General features: G+C 43.6%; 1 protein-coding gene across 1 annotated transcript; it reads left to right on the forward strand.

Moving 5' to 3' along the window:
- Window positions 1-23,218, forward strand: LOC124033009. Its single transcript, XM_046344937.1, has 5 exons — window positions 1-320; window positions 3,066-3,365; window positions 3,760-3,766; window positions 13,889-14,097; window positions 23,144-23,218. Exons 1-5 carry the CDS (start codon window positions 291-293, stop codon window positions 23,216-23,218), a joined length of 621 nt encoding a protein of 206 aa, XP_046200893.1. The 5' UTR covers window positions 1-290.
- The last annotated feature ends 711 nt before the right edge of the window (window positions 23,219-23,929 follow it).

The raw sequence follows: 23,929 nt of genomic DNA on the forward strand, positions 1-23,929 counted from the left end.
TCCACTGAAATCCGCTATGGCAACAGGGGATAAGGCGAGAAAAAAAAAGGAACAAGAATTTGACAACATGGCGCACTTTCCTTGAGAAAAGTTTCTCTTGAACGCAAACAAACCACGTTTAAGGTGACATTTTTACAGTTTCTCGACTATCTGACTAAAACCGACAGACTTTGGAAAGAATTGAAGACTTGTTGGTGGTGAAAAAACTAACTTTGCATTACATTTAGTGGCGTTTATCATGGGATGAGAGAAGCCCGTTGCAAAAGCCAAGTAACCTACATACACACAGGATGGAGAAGCAAGCAACTTTAAAGGAAAAGGTAAACAAACAAGAGCACAAAACTGCTGTAAAGTGATATGACTTTAAAAAATATATGGCCTACCATACTCGTTAATTTTGTTAGTGAGTCGTTTTCAAATAATAATCACGTTCACTTTTGCTCTGTCGACTGGATATGGTCACTGCAAGAACGTCATAAACTCTATCGATTTTCCAGTCATGCTTAGCTATTAGGCTCCAGATGAAGCGAGTCGACAGTCAGCTTTTAAACAAAAGGATGCCGGGTCAACGCTAATGATGGTATCGAACAACATCCTGAATGACGCTATCAATGCTGCAAATCAGAATTCAAGACCTGTCCCACTTTACAATACAGTGGTATTTTAACTACAGTGCAGAGAAGCTTTTTACAAAGTAATTACACGGATGATGCATGGAAACATTGTTACACACATTGTTACTAATTTAATGCATTTAAACCTAATTCAGTTTAATGCATTTCACTATCCCAGTATTGTACTATGATGTAGGCCTATTGTGAGTTAATTTGGAAATCTTTGAATTTAAGTACTGAAACTCTAGGCAGGTAACATTTGTAAGTAGGCCTATTCTCTGTAATAATCATATATTTGTATATTTATACATGTATATATTTTTACAAGATGTATATATTTATTTTTACACTGTATATCTTTCAATGTTAATAAAATGTAGAAACATAGTGTCAGTGAGCCATATGCATGTGGGACCTTTGATCCTACATGCAACATTTATCAGCTATGGAATTATCATAATCTCTTAAAATGAAATGTTATTCTTATACTAATGGCAAAAAAATGCATAAACTCTCTAGTTTTCATGCCCTGTAACTTGTTGCGGATCAAGTGATTGCTGGCATGTGGCATGTTTTTATTTTGGTCAGAAGGCATAAACCACCACACTGGTGCTCTGGTGTTACTTACCATGATATTTGAATAGATGTCTCTCACTGATTCCTGTTGTGCATTTGTGTGTGTGTGTGTGTGTGTGTATGTTTTCTCTCATTCTGTTCTGCAGTCCTTGTGAATTACATGTTAGGGAGTTTTCCCCATCTTCTCTATAGGGACACCTAGGAGTTTAGGCTCTTCATTATCTTCACTCTCTCTCCCTCAATCGCCACCCTTCCTGCCCAGTGTAGTGCCGACACAGATACCTCAGGATGTGACAGGCCAGAGATCAGAACGTACCCTACGCTCTTAGAAAAAAAGAGTTCTATGGTTTCTCCATAAGATAACAATTTTGAAGAACCCTGTTTGGTTCCAGGTATAACCCTTTTGGTTTTATGTAGACCCCTTTTGGGTTTCATTTACAGCCCTTTCAACAGAGGGTTCTACATGGAACCCAAACGGGTTCTGCCTTGAACCAAAAAGGGTTCTCCTATGGGGACAACATAAGCCTTTTTTGCAAGAGTGTGTCTAGATCACAGAGGGGACCTTCACTCACACATCTATCAGCCAAAGTGGTTGATATGAATAGAATGACAGCAGACGTTATTTGTCATCAGTATTATTTTTGATGTCACTAGATTTGAACTCAAACCTGCCAATCCGCCTCCTCCGATGATGACTAAGCATTTAAATCTGACTCCACAGCTTCCAGTTGTCCACCTCCCCTTAGACACTCAGAGAAACACTCTCATGTTCAAGCTCACAACATAAATGAATTGACATGCACCCAGACATAAAAAAACAGCCCCCCCAAACCACACCAGGGCCCAGTCTGTTATTTACCAATGGTTGATGTGCATTCTTAGATCATAACCAGCTCTTATCTTAAACCATGTCCTTACCAGTGGGTGGCTGCACCAGCTATGCACACTCCCAATTAGCCTAGATTTACCCCAATCCCATTATTTATCCTACTACAACATGCTTTCTCTCCAACACTCAAAGGCGGCATGCAAAACAAACAACACATAGCGAAGGAGGACATTTAACAGCAGACATTATTTAGCATAGGGGTTGTTCAGATCAGAGTTCTCTTGCATTTTTACTGCCCTATGTGATGCTGTAATTGCAGTAATTACATTTTCAGAGGGAAAGGATGTAAAGTAAGGAATAGCACAACCACACTTTCCACAATAGTGTGATGTTGACTGTAGTTCACTCATAGCCAATGTCTATCCTTCCTCCTGTGTTACCCTTTCACTCTCTCAACCTCTGGAAGTAATTACCAGGCCGGAGGCCGGCGCTATCCCAGAATTCAGCTGGAGGAGGTGTGGTATGACTGTAGTATTGTGGAAGTTGCTCCATCAGATGGACAACCCAGAGGGTTTTGTCATAGAATAATGCTTAACAAAACATCTCTGGTCAGCTGACACATTTCCGTACTAGTCATTTTCTAATAAGACTTGGATCTCCTCTGCTACCTAAACAGAGCTGTATTTTGGGGATCTGCAATGGTAATGGAGTAATTCTAAATCTTGAGTTGGTTTATAGTGAACTACTGCCTGAAGATATTGACTTTGTTTATTTAATGCTGAGTCAGGGGTTTCTGCTGGTCTGCAAACATGGCTTTGAAATGGGCTGAATCAATGATAGGACAAGTTCTGTCTTAGTGTTTATATTATACCCAAATCCTCTGTAAAAGCAGAAAACTATTTCATTTCTGCTCTCATCTCCCTCTTTTTAAATGTTGTTTAATGATTTCACTTTGCACTGCTTTTGACCTGCCTCACTCTATAAGGTTATCATTTTCAACCTTCCTCATTATGGAACTTCTCCACCTCTTTGCCCTCTATCTCCAGTTTTCAATCTTCGGCTCCCGGACAGTGGGCAGAGCTGCACAGCGTGAAGCTGAAGAGAAAGGGGGCCGATGTGGCCTCAACAAGGCAGAGTTCATGGAGAGAGTTCAGCAGAGCAACGAGGCCTGCCAACGCGGTGACTTCCAGGCTGCCGTGAGTCTCTATGGCGACGCCCTTCGAGCCGACCCACAGAACTGCATCCTCTACAGCAACCGCTCAGCAGCCCTTCTCAAATTGGGACGCTACCAGGCTTCCCTGGACGACGCTGTCAAGGCCTGTCTACTCAATCCCAAGTGGCCCAAGGTGAGTCCCTCTGAACCACCATCTTCACCTCATAAGTAAGGATATGTGAAAATAGAAATGGCTAAATTCATTCCAAAACAGAATAGTGCATCGTTTTTCACAGGTACCGTTCATGGGTTTAAGATCTGGCTCACATAACCTGATTGAACTGAAGATTTGTGGGAGATTTGTGCACAAGTCTGAGTTACAAGAATGGGTGTCCACTTGGTGTTGGGATCTATGTGCTATGGTTTGCTGAATAATTCATTTGTTTCTCGTTTTGATTGTGCGTCAGTGGAGTTGATAAATGTAAGGTTGAGGAAGGTAAGGAAGAAGACTTGCTTGGTCTTATCTGTGGTCTTGTCTGAGGCATGTTTCTTGACCTACCATATATTTCACATTCCCCCCCCCACAGAGGCTGAGTAGGTGGGCCATTCCTCTCAGCACCCAACTAGAATCTTGGCTGAATGATTAGGCAGAAAAAGCAGGATTTTGACTGTATGTGTGTGTACATATGTGATTGCTCATTAACACACAAGTCGTCTGACTGAGGTCAAGGGAAGTATTTGATTGATATTCAGGTGCGATAAATCAATGTTTATTTTGTGAAACAAAAATAAACTAATGAAATCTAATTCTATTCAGAGCATGTGACAAATACATTTGATTTGTTTCTTTTTGTTTCACAAAGTAAACCTTGATTTATCGTATTGATGTTATCAATCAATTCACCCACACATTCTCACGGCTGAAGGATGTTGATACATTGTCGTCTGTAAACTTCTAAGTACCGAATTTAACAGAGTCCAGCAGCGTCTAAGCAATTTCCATGGTGGGAGTTGATGGTGAGGATGGGAATGGTGTGGAAGAGAGGGAACATTATGGTAGTTCTGTTTGATGTCAGATAAATCACAATACATCCGTGCATATAAATAAACAGTACAAAATAAATATTCAAAACAGACAACAGGCCGGATGCTGGACTCAAAAGCCATAGCCAAAAGCTATTTTAATAGGCCAGGACAATGAATGACCTCTTTGTGGTCTCTGATTGCGGGATTGTTAATACTGAGCCAGCCTATCCTTGTATTACACACAGTGTTACACCTGATGCTTTGGTTAGCTTCTGCTTGCGCTATGACAACACTGCAGCTTCTGTGTCGTCCCAAATCTGTTTGTCAAGGAGCAGTATTTTGTGTCAGGAGTGATTCAAGCAGTAGTTGAATTGTTATCCTGTCTCTGATCACCACTAGGGGACAGTCTTGTCACATATTCTTCAGAGCCATTATACAGTATATGGCTCTGAGATTAGTTACAAAATAAATGTATTCAATGTTATCTTTCAAATTGGTAAGAAAAAATGTAAATGGTTGGAATGCCTCCCACTTAGCCTTACCTATCTGTGTTTGGTATAGGGATATGACAGTCATGCAGTGATATAGTCGCTATGGTGATTGACTATCGATTATTTTTTAATTCTATGATGATTGCATAAAGAAAGATCAATGTTAATGTTTCTCTGGTCTGTTACAGACAAAGATAAGAAAAAAACTAAGATAGTGCTCAGCCTTAAAGATGCAATATGCAGAAATCGCCCTGCCATTTCCTGGTTGCTAAAATTCGAATTGTTCGCCCCATTTCAGTTTGTGACAAAACAAGCAAGTATAGTGTAGAGCAGTGGTTCTCAAACTTTTTATAGTCCAGTACCCCTTCAAACATTCATCCTTCAGCTGCGTACCCCCTTTAGCACCAGGGTCAGCGCATGCTCAAATGTTGTTTTTTGCCATCATTGTAAGCCTGCTACACACACAAGATACAATACATTTATTAAACGTAAGAATGAGTGTTAGTTTTTGTCACAACCCGGCTCGTGGGAAGAGACAAAGAGCTCTTTATAGGACCAGGGCACAAATAATAATATAATAACAATCAATAACTTTGCTCTTTATTTAACTATCTTACATAAAAACCTTGTTTTTTTAAATCAAAAATTAACCACAGGTTAATGAGAAGGGTGTGCTTGAAAGGATGCACATAACTCTGCAATGTTGAGTTGTATTGGAGAGTCTCACACTTAAATCATTTTCCACACACAGTCTATGCCTGTATTTAGTTTTCATGCTAGTGAGGGCCAAGAATCCACTATCATATAGGTACGTGGTTGCAAAGGGCATCAGTGTCTTAACAGTGGGGTTTGCCAAGGCAGGATACTGCCCAATCCAGAAATATGGCAGTGGCTTCTGATTGAAAACAATTTTCCCGGAACCGCTTGTTGCAATTTCACTGTGTCTCTCTTGTTCAGATATCGGTAAGTGGACAGGAGACAGTGCATGAAAGGGATAACGAATCCAGTTGTTTGTGTTATCCGTTTGTGAAAAGTACCTGCGTAATTGTCCACCCAACTCACTCAGATGCTTCGCTATATCACATTTGATATTGTCCGTAAGCTTGAGTTCATTTGCACACAAAAAAATCATACAATGATGGAAAGACCTGTGTGTTGTCCTTGTTAATGCAGAGCTCCAACTTCTTAATCATAGCCTCAATTTTGTCCCATACATTGAATATAGTTGTGGAGAGTCCCAGTAATCATAGATTCAGATCATTCAGGCTAGAAAAAACATTACCCAGATAGGCCAGTTGTGTGAGAAACCCGTCATCATACAAGTGGTCAGACAAGTGAAAATTATGGTCAGTAAAGAAAACTTTAAGCTCCTCTCTCTCAATTAAAAAAAACAGGTCAATACTTTGCCCCTTGATAACCAGAACAGTTCTGTATGTTGTAATAGTGTTACATGGTAGCTGCCCATATCATTGCTTAGTGCAGAAAATACACTAGAGTTCAGGGGCCCTGCTTTAACAAAGTTAACCATTTTCACTAGTGTCCAAAATGTTTTTCAAGCTGTCAGGCATTCCCTTGGCAGCAAGAGCCTCTCGGTGGATGCTGCAGTGTACCTAAGTGGCATAGGGAGCAACTTCTTGCATGCGTGTTACCACTTCACTATGTCTCCCTGTCATGGCTTTTGCACCATCAGTACAGATACCAAAACATTTTGACCACCAAAGTCCATTTGATGTCACAAAGCGGTCCAGTACTTTAAGAATATCCTCTCCTGGTTTCCAGAAGAGGATGTCTTCCTTAATTGACCCCCCCATAAACATAACTAACATATACCAGGAGCTGTGCCAGGCTCGCCACGTCTGTTGACTCATCCAGCTGTATCGCATATAATTCACTGGCTTGCATGCGAAGCAGTAATTGTTTCAAAAATCTCCTGCCAAGTCACTGATGCATCATGAAACAGTGTTGTTTGATGAAGACATTGTCTGTATAGTTTTTTGGGCCTTTTCTCCTAGCATTGTCCCAGCCATATCCGCGGCAGCAGGAATAATTAAGTCTTCCACAATAGTATGGAGCTTTCCTGTCCAAGCCACTCGGTAGCTCACCATATAAGATGCTTCTAAACCCTTCTTATTAATGGTATTTGTTGCTTTTATACATGTATTACTATTCTCGCTCCAAAAACTCCTGTAGCTTATTTTGCAAATGGCCATGTTTTGTTTCTAAATGTCTGCACAAGAGTGAAGGTTTTATTGAGTTGTGAGATAGTACTTTTGCACATATAACACACTGTGGCCGAGGAAAGGCACTACTCCCAATATAAATCAATGTAGTTTTCATCATATTTACACCTCTTCGATGGTTCAACGTCCCTGTCTGTTGTTCGGTGCTTTCCTGGGTAAGGGGGCAGTAGCTCTTCGGCAGCATCAGATTCACAACTGTCAGTGTCCATGCTAGCTGGCCTAACAACAAATGTAGAATTACTGATGCTAACATTGGATGTGCTCGTGGAAGCGGAACGACTTGTGTCGTCGACAGGTGCAGGTGTAGTACTGCTGGTAGTAGCAGTACTGTCATGTTTTGTCATTTATTATCTTGTCTTGTCCCTGTGCTTCCCATTCTATTCGTTTCCCTCTGCTGGTCTTATTAGGTTCTTTCCCTCTTTCTATCCCTCTCTCTCCCCCTCCCTCTCTCACTCTCTCGCTCTCTCTTCTCTCTATCGTTCCGTTCCTGCTCCCAGCTGTTCCTATTCCCCTAATCAATCATTTAGTCTTCCCACACCTGTTCCCGATCCTTTCCCCTGATTAGAGTCCCTATTTCTTCCTTTGTGTTCCGTTCCTGTCCTGTCGGTTCCTTGTCTAGAATTCACCGTGCTGTGTTTGTGTACCGCCCTGTCGTGTCGTGTTTTCCTCAGATGCTGCGTGGTGAGCAGGTGTCTGAGTCTGTCTGGTTCAAGTGCCTTCCCGAGGCAACCTGCTGTTCACCTGCTGTTCAAGATCGAGTCTCCAGTTTGTCCTCGTCATTTCGAGTGAAAGTTGTGTTTTTTGTTTGTATTTACTTTACTGGATTAAAGACTCTGTTTTCGCCAAGTCGCTTTTGGGTCCTCTTTCACCTGCATGACAGAAGGAACCGACCAAGGAATGGACCCAGCGACTTCAGACGCTCGTTACACTGCCGTCGAGATCCAAGGAGCCATGCTCGGCAGACACGAGCAGGAATTGTCTGCTGCTCGCCATGCCGTGGAGAACCTGGCCGCTCAGGTTTCCGACCTCTGGACAGTTCCAGAGTCTACGTCTCGTGCCACCTGTTACTTCCTGGCCTGCCGAGCCTCCAGAACCTAGGGTTAATAACCCACCTTGCTACTCCGGGCAGCCCACTGAGTGCCGCTCCTTTCTCACGCAGTGTGAGATTGTGTTCTCTCTCAACCCAACACATACTCTAGAGAGAGAGCTCGGGTTGCATTTCACTCCTTACTGGCCGGGCTTTATCTGGGAGGCAAGGGCTGATTGCTCTAACAAGTTCCAGAACTTTAAAGAGGAGATGATTCGGGTTTTTGACCGTTCAGTTTTTGGTAGGGAGGCTTCTAGGGCCCTGGCTTCCTTATGCCAAGGTGAACGGTCCATAACGGATTATTCTATTGAGTTTCGCACTCTTGCTGCCTCTAGTGAGTGGAACGAGCCGGCGCTGCTCGCTCGTTTTCTGGAGGGACTCCACGCAGTGGTTAAGGATGAGATTCTCTCCCGGGAGGTTCCTTCAGATGTGGACTTTTGATTGCTCTCGCCATCCGCATAGAACGATAGATCTTCGTCACCGGGCTCGTGGAAGAGAGCTCGCATCAACGGTGTTTCCCTGCTCCGCATCGCAACCATCTCCCTCCTCTGGCTCAGAGTCTGAGCCCATGCAGCTGGGAGGGATTCGCATCTCGACTAAGGAGAGGGAACGGAGGATCACCAACCGCCTGTGCCTCTATTGCGGAGTTGCTGGACATTTTGTTAATTCATGTCCAGTAAAAGCCAGAGCTCATCTGTAAGCGGAGGGCTACAGGTGAGCGCATACTCAAGTCTCTCCATCAAAATCCTGTACTACTTTGTCGGTCCATCTACGCTGGACCGGTTCGGGTGCTACATGTAGTGCCTTGATAGACTCTGGGGCTGAGGGTTGTTTCATGGACGAAGCATGGGTTCGGAAACATGACATTCCTTTCAGAGAGTTAGAGAAGCCTACGCCCATGTTCGCCTTAGATGGTAGTCATCTTCCCAGTATCAGATTTGAGACACTACCTTTAACCCTCACAGTATCTGGTAACCACAGTGAGACTATTTCTTTTTTGATTTTTCGTTCACCGTTTACACCGGTTGTTTTGGGTCATCCCTGGCTAGTATGTCATAATCCTTCTATTAATTGGTCTAGTAATTCTATCCTATCCTGGAACGTTTCTTGTCATGTGAAGTGTTTAATGTCTGCCATCCCTCCCGTTTCTTCTGTCCCTACTTCTCAGGAGGAACCTGGCGATTTGACAGGAGTGCCGGAGGAATATCATGATCTGCGCACGGTCTTCAGTCGGTCCCGAGCCAACTCCTTCCTCCTCACCGGTCGTATGATTGTAGTATTGATCTCCTTCCGGGGACCACTCCTCCTCGGGGTAGACTATACTCTCTGTCGGCTCCCGAACGTAAGGCTCTCGAGGATTATTTGTCTGTGTCTCTTGACGCCGGTACCATAGTGCCTTCTTCCTCTCCGGCCGGGGCGGGGTTCTTTTTGTTAAGAAGAAGGACGGTACTCTGCGCCCTGCGTGGATTATCGAGGGCTGAATGACATAACGGTTAAGAATCGTTATCCGCTTCCCCTTATGTCATCAGCCTTCGAGATTCTGCAGGGAGCCAGGTGCTTTACTAAGTTGGACCTTCGTAACGCTTACCATCTCGTAGAGGGGGACGAGTGGAAAACGGCGTTTAACACTCCGTTAGGGCATTTTGAGTACCGGGTTCTGCCGTTTGGTCTCGCCAATGCGCCAGCTGTTTTTCAGGCATTAGTTAATGATGTTCTGAGAGACATGCTGAACATCTTTGTTTTTGTCTATCTTGACGATATCCTGATTTTTTCTCCGTCACTCGAGATTCATGTTCAGCACGTTCGACGTGTTCTACAGCGCCTTTTAGAGAATTGTCTCTACGTAAAGTCTGAGAAGTGCTCTTTTCATGTCTCCTCCGTTACTTTTCTCGGTTCCTTTATTTCCGCTGAAGGCATTCAGATGGATTCCGCTAAGGTCCAAGCTGTCAGTGATTGGCCCGTTCCAAGGTCACGTGTCGAGTTGCAGCGCTTTTTAGGTTTCGCTAATTTCTATCGGCGTTTCATTCGTAATTTCGGTCAAGTTGCTGCCCCTCTCACAGCTCTTACTTCTGTCAAGACGTGTTTTAAGTGGTCCGGTTCCGCCCAGGGAGCTTTTGATCTTCTAAAAGAACGTTTTACGTCCGCTCCTATCCTCGTTACTCCTGACGTCACTAGACAATTCATTGTCGAGGTTGACGCTTCAGAGGTAGGCGTGGGAGCCATTCTATCCCAGCGCTTCCAGTCTGACGATAAGGTTCATCCTTGCGCTTATTTTTCTCATCGCCTGTCGCCATCTGAGCGCAACTATGATGTGGGTAACCGTGAACTGCTCGCCATCCGCTTAGCCCTAGGCGAATGGCGACAGTGGTTGGAGGGGCGACCGTTCCTTTGTCGTTTGGACAGACCATAAGAACCTTGAGTACATCCGTTCTGCCAAACGACTTAATGCCCGTCAAGCTCGTTGGGCGTTGTTTTTCGCTCGTTTCGAGTTTGTGATTTCTTACCGTCCGGGTAGCAAGAACACCAAGCCTGATGCCTTATCCCGTCTGTTTAGTTCTTCTGTGGCTTCTACTGATCCCGAGGGGATTCTTCCTTATGGGCGTGTTGTCGGGTTAACAGTCTGGGGAATTGAAAGACAGGTTAAGCAAGCACTCACGCACACTGCGTCGCCGCGCTTGTCCTAGTAACCTCCTTTTCGTTCCTGTTTCCACTCGTCTGGCTGTTCTTCAGTGGGCTCACTCTGCCAAGTTAGCTGGTCATCCCGGTGTTCGAGGCACTCTTGCGTCTATTCGCCAGCGCTTTTGGTGGCCGACTCTGGAGCGTGACACGCGCCGTTTCGTGGCTGCTTGTTCGGACTGCGCGCAGACTAAGTCGGGTAACTCTCCTCCTGCCGGTCGTCTCAGACCGCTCCCCATTCCTTCTCGACCATGGTCTCACATCGCCCTAGACTTCATTACCGGTCTGCCTTTGTCTGCGGGGAAGACTGTGATTCTTACGGTTGTCGATAGGTTCTCTAAGGCGGCACATTTCATTCCCCTCGCTAAACTTCCTTCCGCTAAGGAGACGGCACAAATCATTATCGAGAATGTATTCAGAATTCATGGCCTCCCGTTAGACGCCGTTTCAGACAGAGGCCCGCAATTCACGTCACAGTTTTGGAGGGAGTTCTGTCGTTTGATTGGTGCGTCCGTCAGTCTCTCTTCCGGGTTTCATCCCCAGTCTAACGGTCAAGCAGAGAGGGCCAATCAGACGATTGGTCGCATACTACGCAGCCTTTCTTTCAGAAACCCTGCGTCTTGGGCAGAACAGCTCCCTGGGCAGAATACGCTCACAATTCGCTTCCTTCGTCTGCTACCGGGTTATCTCCGTTTCAGAGTAGTCTGGGTTACCAGCCTCCTCTGTTCTCATCCCAGCTTGCCGAGTCCAGCGTTCCCTCCGCTCAAGCGTTTGTCCAACGTTGTGAGCGCACCTGGAGGAGGGTGAGGTCTGCACTTTGCCGTTACAGGGCACAGACTGTGAGAGCCGCCAATAAACGCAGGATTAAGAGTCCAAGGTATTGTTGCGGTCCTCTTACGACAGCTTCTCGTAAGTTGACTCCGCGGTTCATTGGTCCGTTCCGTGTCTCCCAGGTCGTCAATCCTGTCGCTGTGCGACTGCTTCTTCCGCGACATCTTCGTCGCGTCCATCCTGTCTTCCATGTCTCCTGTGTCAAGCCCTTTCTTCGCACCCCCGTTCGTCTTCCCTCCCCCTCCCGTCCTTGTCGAGAGCGCACCTATTTACAAGGTACATAAGATCATGGACATGCGTTCTCGGGGAGGGGGTCACCAATACTTAGTGGATTGGGAGGGTTACGGTCCTGAGGAGAGGAGTTGGGTTCCGTCTCGGGACGTGCTGGACCGTTCACTCATTGATGATTTCCTCCGTTGCCGCCAGGATTCCTCCTCGAGTGCGCCAGGAGGCGCTCGGTGAGTGGGGGGTACTGTCATGTTTTGTCATTTATTATCTTGTCTTGTCCCTGTGCTTCCCATTCTATTCGTTTCCCTCTGCTGGTCTTATTAGGTTCTTTCCCTCTTTCTATCCCTCTCTCCCCCCTCCCTCTCTCACTCTCTCGCTCTCTCTTCTCTCTATCGTTCCGTTCCTGCTCCCAGCTGTTCCTATTCCCCTAATCAATCATTTAGTCTTCCCACACCTGTTCCCGATCCTTTCCCTGATTAGAGTCCCTATTTCTTCCTTTGTGTTCCGTTCCTGTCCTGTCGGTTCCTTGTCTAGAATTCACCGTGCTGTGTTTGTGTACCGCCCTGTCGTGTCGTGTTTTCCTCAGATGCTGCGTGGTGAGCAGGTGTCTGAGTCTGTCTGGTTCAAGTGCCTTCCCGAGGCAACCTGCTGTTCACCTGCTGTTCAAGATCGAGTCTCCAGTTTGTCCTCGTCATTTCGAGTGAAAGTTGTGTTTTTTGTTTGTATTTACTTTACTGGATTAAAGACTCTGTTTTCGCCAAGTCGCTTTTGGGTCCTCTTTCACCTGCATGACAAGTACTAACAGTAGAGCTGGTATGTGTCTCTATAGACGCAGGCCTTACTTTTTTTTAACCATTTATCCATTTTCGAGCAAACAGAATGAGCAGCAGCTACGTTTGGCTACATACAGACTGTTAATGGAATTCCCGCTAGAGAGTAACGGTGATTGGATGTTAATTACTCAACTAGGCTACCTGTATTTGACATTGTGTTGTTATTTTGCTGAACACTAGATGGTTTAATTTTATTTTTGGCAGTGAAACAAGCCTACTCAGGTGAGGGAAAAAACTCACCCAAATTTATAGCCCCGTTGGAGAATGTGAAGAAATAAAAACAAATATATATATTTTTAAATGTGAATCACATTTTTATTTGGCGTACCCCCGACGGCATTGCACGTACCTCTGGGGGTACGCGTACCCCAGTTTGGGAATACCTGGTGTAGAGAATCATTGTACCATCTAAACCACTGTGAAATATCTTTTCCATAACCAAAAATATTGTATTTTCAGCTGTTTGAGGCTGGTGTACAAAACCAAAAGTAAGATGCAAAAATGGAAGCATACAAATAACCCACATAGAACAGATCTACCGCTTCTTAGACTTGCATTTCATGAGAATGACAGATCTATTACTCACATTTTTATGTGAATTTGGTCAGGACACCCAAAAAGTTACATATTCCAGCTTTAAGTTCTATAAGTCAGGTATATGAAATACTGGCTTGCCTGAATCTATTTCTTTCACATGTAGTAATAATGGCCTCAAATTGTTGTTTGAATGACATGATTATAGAACAGATAATTTTATATATTATTCTTTAAAAAATTTAACGTTATTTTGAGTCATTAAGCAGACACTCTTATCCAGAGTGACTTACAGTTGGTGCATTCATCTTAATCGCTGTGTTTACACAGGCAGACTAATTCCGATGTGAAAAGATCAGAATTGGGCTGCCTGTGTAAACGCAGCCAATACAGCTGAGAGTCAACTGCATATCAGGCTTTTTTCCCCCAAAGTCAGTGCTAGTAAGAAATGGGGTTGTTGAATCAATGGGCTAATGAATCAATAAGTCAGTAAGTAATGTACCTTTTGTAAACTCTGTTACCAACCAGTCTAGATGACCTAAAAGCTTTGTGACTATTATAATGGCAGTCCACGGTTGTAGGCCTGATAACCAACAATGACGAGTCAACCTATAGGGAGGAGGTAAGTGAACTGGCATTGTGGTGTCATGACAACAACCTCTCCCTACACGTCAGCTAAACAAAGGAGTTGAAGCAGAGGAGTGAACATACCCCAATCCACATCAACGGGATTGCAGTAGAGTTTAAGTTTCTCTGTGTCCAAATCACAGAGGACTTGTCATGGACCAACAACACCACCACTCTTGTCAAGAGGGTTCAACAGACTCTCTACTTCCTAAGGCGGCTGAAGAAATTTGGCATGCTGCCCAGAGTCCGCTCCAAATACTACGGCTGCACCATAGAGAGCGTTCTGACGGGTTGCATCACTGCCTGGTACGGAAATTGCTCCGTCCACGACCGCCAGGCCCTCCAGCGGGTGGTGAAGACAGCCCAGTACATCACAGGGATCGTCTCCCAACCATCCAGGACATCTACTCAAAACAGTGCTTGAGGAAGGCACACATCATCAAGAACCCCACCCCCACCAGCCACGAGCTGTTCTCTCCTTTACCATCGGGCAGACGGTATCGGAGCATGACGTCTGATATAAATTGTCTCTGAGCCTGTTGGTATCTACAAACCATCAGACTGCTGAACACTTTAACTGGACTGACCACCTGCTCTGATTCTCCACACCTTAGCACACATGCACTCACTCATGCACACACCCAGACAGACAAACACACACACACACACACATCACAACTGCTGCTACCAGACTCTTATTATACTGCTAAATGTATACACCCCCCCCCCTATAACCTTAATTTAACTAGGCAAGTCAGTTAAGAACAAATTCTTATTTACAATGACAGCCTACCCAAAGGCAAAACACCTGTGGGGATGGGGGCTGGGATTAAAAATACATCACGTCAAGAGACGCCACAACACTACATAAAGAGACCTAAAACAACATCATAACATGACAGCAACACATGACAACACAGCATCATAGCAACACAGCAAGGCAGCAGCACAACATGGTAGCAGCACAAAACATGGTACAAACATTATTGGGCACAGACAACAGTACAAGGGGCAATAAGGTAGAGACAACAATACATCACGCGAAGCAGCCACAACTGTCAGTAAGAGTGTCCATGATTGAGTCTTTGAATGAAGAGCTGGAGATAAAACGGTCCCGTTTGAGTGTTTTTTGCAGCTCGTTCCAGTCGCTAACTGCAGCGAAGTGAAAAGAGGAGTGACCAAGGGATGTGTGTGCTTTGGGGACCTTTAACAGAATGTGACTGGCAGAACGGGTGCTGTATGTGGAAGATGAGGGCTGCAGTAGGTATCTCAGATAAGGGGGGTGAGACCTAAGAGGGTTTTATAATTAGGCATCAACCGATGGGTCTTGCGACAGGTATACAGAGAAGACCAGTTTACAGAGGAGTATAAAGTGCAGTGATGTGTCCTATAAGGAGAAGTTATGACAAGTCTGATGGTTGACTGGTAAAGAACATCTAGCCGCTCGAGAGCACCTTTACCTGCCGATCTATTCATTTTGTCTCCGTAATCTAGCATGGGTAGGATGGTCATCTGAATCAGGGTTAGTTTGACAGCTGGGGTGAAAGAGGAGGGATTACAATAGAGGAAACCAAGTCTAGATGTAACCTTTGTCTGCAGCTTTAAAATGTTCTGAGAGAAGGACAGTGTACAGTCTAGCCATACTCCCAAGTACAGTACTTGTATGAGGTGACTAGCTCAAGCTCTAAACCCTCAGAGGTAGTAATCACACCGGTGGGAAGAGGGGCATTCTTTTTACCAAACCACATTACCTTTGTTTTTGAGGTGTTAGGAACACGGTTAACATCTTGGTGAAAGGGGGCAGTATTTTCACGTCTGGATGAAATGCATGCCCAAAATCAACTGCCTGCTACTCATCTCCAGAAGATAAGATATGCATATTATTAGTAGATTTGGATGGAAAACACTCTGACGTTTCTAAAACCGTTTGAATCATGTCTGTGAGTATAACATAACTTATTTCGCAGGCGAACATCTGCGGACAAACCATTCAGATTTGTTTTCGAGGTCACTCTCTTTTCAATGGGTTTTCATTGGGAATCCAGATTTCTAAGGGACCTTCTTGCAGTTCCTTTTGCTTCCACTGGATGTCAACAGTCTTTAGAAATTGGTTGAGGTTAATCCTTTGTGTAATGAAGAAGTACGGCCATCTTGAACGAGGGTCACTTTAAGTGTACTGTTAGAGGCGCGTGACCAGAAAGCATGCTTCAGTTTGTTTTCTTCCTGTATTGAACACAGATCATCCCGTCTTCAATTTTATTGATTATTTATGTAAAAAAATACCTAAAGTTGTATTACAAAAGTAGTTTGAAATGTTTTGGCAAAGTTTACAGATAACTTTTGAGATATTTTGTAGTAGATTTTGTAGAACCAGTGTTTTTCTGGATCAAACGCGCCAAATAAATTGACATTTTGGATCTATATCGACGGAATTAATGGAACAAAAGGACCATTTGTGATGTTTATGGGACATATTGGACTGCCAACAAAAGAAGCTCGTCAAAGGTAAGGCAGGAATTATATATTTTTTTCTGTGTTTTGTGTCGCGCCTGCAGGGTTGAAATATGGTTTCTCTCTTTCTTTACTATGGTGCTATCCTCAGATAATATCATCATTTGCTTTCGCCGAAAAGCCTTTTTGAAATCTGACATGTTGGCTGGATTCACAACAAGTGTAGCTTTAATTTCTATCTTGCATGTGTGATTTAATGGAAGTTAGATTTTTATAGTAATTTATTTGAATTTGGTGCTCTGCATTTTCCCTAGCTTTTGGCCAGGTGGGACATATCCCAGAGAGGTTAAGGGCAAATAAATCTTGTTGGACACTAAGAAAGCTATGTTGTAGAGTGTTTACCACAACATCTGGGGAGGGGCCAGCTGAGTATAAGACTGTATTATCTGCATATACATGGATGAGAGAGCTTCCTTCTGCCTCAGCTATGTTGTTGATGTAAATTGAGAAGAACATGGGGCCTAGGATCGAGCCTTGGGGTACTCCCTTGGTGACAGGCAGTGGCTGAGACAGCAGATGTTCTGACTTTATATACTGCATTCTTTGAGAGAGGTAGTTAGCAAAGCAGACCAAAGAACCCTCAGAGACACCAATACTCCTTAGCCGGTCCACAACAATGGAATAGTCTACCGTATCAAATTCTTTGGCCAAGTCAATCAAAATAGTAGCACAACATTGCTTAGAATCAAGAGCAATGGTGACATTTAGGACCTTTAGCGTTACATTGACACATCCATAACCTGAGTGGAACCAGATTGCATTCCAGAGAGAATACTATTGACATCAAGAAAGCAAGTCAGTTGATTATTGAACAGTTTTTCCAACACTTTTGATAAACAGGGCAAAATAGAAATAGGCCTATAACTGTTAGGATCAGCTTGATCTCCCCTTTAAATAAAGGACACACTGTGGCTTCCTTCCAAGCAATGGGAACCTCCCCAGAGAGGAGAGACCCGTTAAAAAGGTCAGAGATAGGCTTGGTGATGATAGGGGCAGCAACCTTAAAGAAGAAAGGGTCTAAACCATCTGACAGATGTTTTTTTGGGGTCAGGTTTAAGGAGCTCCTTTAGCACCTCAGAGTCAGTGACTGCATGCAGGGAGAAACTTTGTAGCAGGGCAGGGGGAAAAGAGGGAGGAGCATCGGGGCTAGTTGCATTACAAAGGGTGGGAGGTTAGGAAATGGGCAAAGAGGCATGGCTGAGTCCAATCGCAATCCTGACTTAACAAAGTGTTGATTAAAGAGCTCAGCCATGTGCTCCTTTCCAGTAACAACCACATCATCAACATTAAGGGACATGGGTAGCTGTGAGGAGGAGGGTTTATTCTCCAGGTCTGCAGGAACTGCTTCATGAAGTAGCTAACTTTGGCTTTCTGGATAGCCTGAGTGCACTTATTTCTCATTTGCCTGAACGAGAGCCAGTCAGCCTGAGTGTGTGTGCCGAGCCTTTCGCCAAATGGAATTCTTGAGGTGTAGTCACTCTGCCAGATCACGGTTGAACAAGGGGCTGAACCAGTTTTTAATTCTTATTTTCTTTATGGGGGTGTATTTATTAACAATACCACCTAAAATCAAATTAAAAAATGTCTAATTGTTTTCAACAGAGGGGATCAAGCTGATTTTATACCAATTTACAGAGACCAGGTCATGAAGGAAGGCTTGCTCATTAAAGTTCTTTTAGCAAGCGTCTAAGACAAATCGGGACAGTTTGTTTCACTGAGCAGCCATTACGAACACAGGTTGTAGACCAGCGATCACTAAGGTCATTACAGAAAACACCAGACTGATACCCATCAGGATAATTTGTGAGATTAACATCAAGGAGAGTAGCCTCTGAGTGTTTGGAGTCATACCTTGTGGGATTGGTAATAATCTGAGAAATATTTAGGGAGTCCATTTGCTTTAGGACTTGGTCAGGTGGTTTAAGCATGTCCCAGTTTAGGTCACCTAGCAAGACACATTCAGACTTAGTGTAAAGGGCCAGGAGAGAGTTTAGGGCAAGTAGGTTACAGGCCAGTGTTGATGGTGGATGATAACACCCAGCAACAGTCAACAAATAGCTATTTGAAATTTTGATGCTTAAACCCAGCAAATCAAATTGTTTGGGGACATATTTGGTGGAGACAACCGATCACTGAATGTGTTCCTTGGTAAAGATTGCCACTCCACCAAGTTTAACATCAGTGTTAAAAACACTCTTTCTTAACCACATCTCAGTGATCACCAACACATCTGGATTAGAGCTGTGAACCTACACTTTCAATTGATCAATTTAAGTTATAAAAAACCCAGGCATTTATGAGAGCAGAAATCAGTGAATCAAATATCAGAGCACAAGTCAGAATTGGGGCTAGCAACAGTAGATGGGCTAGGGTGTACATGCACATTTTGAATGTGCATTAGATGGCAACAACATCATATTGTACAGCAATTTCATCAGGTAACATGAATACAAAGCCAGCGAGAGGTGGTTAGAATAGGATGGGAGGCCAAGAGTCTGTGTAACCAATAGAGAGTCAGAGTCCCGAGGGTGGGAACAAACAGCCTGTCCCAAAGTTGTGTAAAAGCAAGTTCATAGTCAACAAAGCACGCAGAAGTCATGAGGTAAATAGCATAAAGCACAAGAAAAAAATATAACGACTTCAGGCTAGTCATTGTAAGTTCAGAGTCACTCGCCCGACAGTGCATGTGTGCGAGCGAAAGCTCGGGAGAGAGGGGGAAGTGTGGCGGGGGTAACTGTACCAAACAAAGGGAGACAGGCCAGATGGTGAACAGATTGCCAGGTGGAATCCAAGCAGCAGTGCAGCAGGTAACAGGAGTAGGTGTCACACCCACTTGTCACACCCACTATTCTATTCTACTGCCATTTACTTTATGTTTGTATTCGTATCTTTTATTATTTCTAATTGTTGTTGCGTTGTCGAGAAGGAACCTTCAGGTAAGAAGTTTGTTGGACGATATACAGTGCCTTTAGAAAGTATGCACACCCCTTGACTTTTTCCACATTTTGTTGTGTTACAGACTGAATTTAAAATGGATTAAATTGAGATGTGGCCTACACACAATACCCCATAATGTCGAATTGGAATGAAATGTTTACAAATTAGTTACAAATTTAAAGCTAAAATGTCTTTATTCAATAAGTATTCAACCCCTTTGATATGGCAAGGCTAAATAAGTTCAGGATTAAAAATGTTTTTAACAAGTCACATAATAAGTTGCATGGACTCAATCTGTGTGCGATAATAGTGTGTAACATGATTTGTGAATAACTACATCATCTCTATACCCCACACATACAATTATCTGTAAGGTCCCTCAGTCGACATTGAATATCCCTTTTAGCTTAGTGAAGTTATTAATTTCTTATGGCTGGGGGCCAGTATTGAGTAGCTTGGATATATAAGGTGCCCAGAGTAAACTGCCTGCTCCTCAGTCCCAGTTGCTAATATATGCATATTATTAGTATAATTGGACAGCCCCTATCGAAGATACAGTGGGATATTGGTCATGTTGCACTTCCTAAGGCACTTAGGATATTGGATATTGGTCATGTTGCACTTCCTAAGGCACTTCCTAAGGCTTCCACTAGATGTCAACCGTATTTAGAAACTTGTTTGATGCTTCTACTATGAAGGGGGGCTGAATGAATGAGAGGGGAATGAGTCAGAGGTCTGCCAGCAGTCACACGCATTCACATGAGAGGTATCTCCCGTTGCATTTGCATTTCTGAAGACAAAGGAATTCTCTGGTTGGAATATTATTGAAGTTTTATGTTAAAAACATCCTAAAGATTGATTCAATACATCGTTTGACAAGTTTCTTCGGACTGTAACAGAACTTTTTGACATTTCGTCTGCAACGAGTGAACACGCTTCATTAGTTTTGATTTGTTTACCAAACGCGCTAACAAAAGTAGCTTTTTGGACATACATTATGGACATTATCAATCAAACATTTATTGTTTATTATTGTGGAACTGTGATTTCTGGGAGTGCATTCTGATGAAAATCATCAAAGGTAAGTGAATATTTATAATGTTATTTCTGACTTCTGTTGACTCGAACATGGCGGATATATGTATTTGTTGTCTGAGTGCCGTAAACGATTTAATTTGATTGCTTTTCTGATTTTCGTGACCAGGTTGCCTGCTGCTAGCTAGTCATAATGCTATGCTAGGCTATCGATAAACTTACACAAATTCTTGTCTTGCTGTGGCTGTAAAGCATATTTTCTAAATCTGAGATGACAGGGTGATTAACAAAAGGCTAAGCTGTGTTTCAATATATTTCACTTGTGATTTCATGAATAGGATTATTTTCTAGTAATATTTATGTCTGTTGCGTTATGCTAATTAGTGTCAGTTGATGATTACGCTCCCGGACCCGGGATGGGTAGTATCAAGAGGTTAACGGGATTTCAGCCCTAAGAAGTTTTTAATTACACTTTGGATGGTGTAAAACCTGTTTTTTGTCTTAATTACATTTTCTTTGGTTCGTTCCCCTTTTTCTCTCTCCTTCCTCTCTCTCTTCTCTCTATGTTCCGTTCCTGCTAAAACCAGTCTTCCCACACCTGTTCCCGATCCTTTTCCCTGATTAGAGTCCCTATTTCTCTCCTTGTTTTCCGTTCCTGCCCTGTCGGATACAGGCATTCTTCCGTGTTTCCCTCAGACTCAGTTGGTGACTTTAAAACAGTTCCACAGAGTTTAATGGCATGGATTAAAGACTCTGTTTTCGCCAATATTCACCTGCATCCCAGTCGCTGCGATATGCAACTTTTCAGGGAAGTTAGGAAATAATATACACAGGCAGTTGGGAAAGCAAAGGCTAGCTTTTTCAAACAGAAATTTGCATCCTGTAGCACAAACTCCAAAAAGTTCTGGGACACTGCAAAGTCCATGGAGAATAAGAGCACCTCCTCCCAGTTTCCCACTGCACTGATGCTAGGAAACATTGAGACCACCGATAAATCCACTATAATTGAGAATTTCAATAAGCATTTCTCTACGGCTGGCCATGCTTTCCACCTGGCTACCCCTACCCCGGTCAACTGCCCTGCACCCCCCACAGCAACTCGCTCAAGCTTCCCCCATTTCTCCTTCACCCAACTCTAGATGGCTGATGTTCTGAAAGAGCTGCAAAATCTGGACCTCTACAAATCAGCTGGGCTAGACAATCTGGACCCTCTCTTTCTAAATGATCTGCCGAAATTTTTGCAACCCTATTACTAGCCTGTTCAACCTCTCTTTCGTATTGTCTGAGATTCCCAAAGATTGGAAAGCTGCCGCGGTCATCCCTCTCTTCAAAGGGGGAGACACTCTAGACCCAAACTGCTACAGACCTATATCTATCCTACCATGCCTTTCTAAGGTCTTCGAACGCCAAGTTAACAAACAGATCACCGACCATTTCGAATCCCACCGTACCTTCTCCGCTATGCAATCTGGTTTCAGAGCTGGTCATGGGTGCCCCTCAGGTCCTAAATGATATAACCACCATCGATAAGTGGCATTACTGTGTAGCCGTATCCATCAACCTGGCCAAGGTTTTTGACTTTGTCAATCACCTCTGTCAATTTTTTAAAAATCCTCTTTTCTCCCCAATTTCATGATATCTAATTGTTAGTAGTTACTATCTCGTCTCATCTCTACAACTCCCATACGGGCTCGGGAGAGACGAAAGTTGAAAGCCATGCGTCCTCCGAAACACAACCCAACCAATGCTTTTTAACACAGCGTGCATCCAACCCGGAAGCCAGCCGCACCAATGTGTCGGAGGAAACACCGTGCACCAGTGTCATAGCTCAAGGTAGTAAAATCTTGTGTTTTGTTGACCCCGCCTTCAACCAGAGATACATTAACAGTTTAAGCTTCTTACCCATGAGATTGGCTCAAATGCCAGAGGTCTTGGGTTTTGAAAACTCTGTGAAAGGCTGGTTCCCCCACTTCTTCACATCTGAGGAGAATCTACATTATAATGGATCTTATCCCAGCCCCGAAATGTACGGGTGTGATCAAATGTCTCCCAAAGAGCGTGAGAGATTCATGACATGGTACGAGACAGTAAGACATGGCACCTTTGATTTCCATAAAGATATGGAATCATACTGCGACAATGATGTGGTTATACTTCGTGAAGGAGAAGAGGTAATCTTCAGAGAAGAGGTAATCAAAGATGAGGCATTGACCCCTAGAGTTGTACAACTATTGCATCGGCATGCACAAAAACCTATCGTACACACTTTCTACCTACAGCATCTATAGCTATCCCCTCGCCTGACAACTACCGACACCAATTCAAGTCCGACTCTAGTGGGTCCATTCAATGGTTGGAGTACTTGGCCCAAGATAAAGACATTTTTATTCAACATGCTTTGAATCGGGGGGAGAATGCGTTTGGCTCTTACCATGTAGATGGATACACTCAGGTTGACCGGGTTGAGACCGGGGTTGAAATCTTTGAATTGTGGAACTTTTCCAGGAAATCAGACACTCTTTTTAAAAAGTACATCAAGACCTTCTTGAGATGCAAGCAAATGGATTCAGGCTATCCTGCATCGGTCACAGATCAAGAGAGCAAAGACCGGTACATTCAAGACTATCACAACAGAGAAGGCATACTTCTTGACCCTGACAGAATAGAGGTCAACAAAACCAAAAGAAATGTGTTGAAATTGTACTTGAACACGCTTTGAGTCAAACTATCGCAGGGATGTAATGTGCTAACAACGTCGATCATTAAGGACCCCAAAGAACTTTTGGAATTTGTTTTTTCAGACCAATACGAAATTTCACATTTTTCATTCTTGAGTCAAGACATTGCCCTGGTGCAATGGAGGCGCAACAAGAAGTGGGTTCTACCCCCGGGTAATGTAAATGTGTTTCGTGCAGCATTTACCACGGCCTATGGCCGACTTGAACTGTACTCCCGCATGGAGCAGCTTCAGAGGCGGGTTCTTTACATAGACTCTGTGGTCTATGTAAGCAAACAGGGCGATTGGAAAATCCCACTCAGCAACTATCTGGGTGGTTTAACAAGTGAACTCGAAGATGGTGACCATATCACAGAATGGTCCTCCTGTGATCCCAAAAGCTATGCTTTTAGGACTAAAAACAATAATGTGCTGTTGAAAGCCAAAGGCGTGACTCAAAACTATGAAAATGCCCCGCGTGTAAACTTGGATTCAATCACACGCTTGGTTGAGGGGTTCATAAACGACAGGAATAGTGACTTGGAGATTTTGAGCTCCTACAAAAAATTTGTTAGGGATAAAAAGGGCTTCCATCTAAGGAATGCCCCACTTACTAAAAGATTCAGGGTAGTCTATGACAAGAGACTGCTTTTGCCTGACAGGACCACATTGCCCTTTGGCTACTGACTTATGCTACAAGCCACAGTGTGTCTTAAAGCTTAAGATATAATGACTGCTGTAGAAGGTTTTGACCCCCGGTTGCAACTACCATTTTCTGCCTTAATCGCAGGTTCATCTAATAGTGGTAAAACTTGTTTTGTAAAAGGTATTTTAGAGAATTCTGAACATGTGTTATTTCAAAAGCCTGATAATATTGTGTGGTGTTATTCATGTTATCAACCTCTGTATGATGAATTGTTGAAGAAAATAAAAATCAAGTTTGTTGAAGGAATACCTGAATCCCTGTCTAATGATGAACTTCTCC

This window comes from Oncorhynchus gorbuscha, linkage group LG04 (genome assembly GCF_021184085.1).
Source record: "Oncorhynchus gorbuscha isolate QuinsamMale2020 ecotype Even-year linkage group LG04, OgorEven_v1.0, whole genome shotgun sequence".
Classification (NCBI taxonomy): Eukaryota; Metazoa; Chordata; class Actinopteri; order Salmoniformes; family Salmonidae; genus Oncorhynchus; species Oncorhynchus gorbuscha.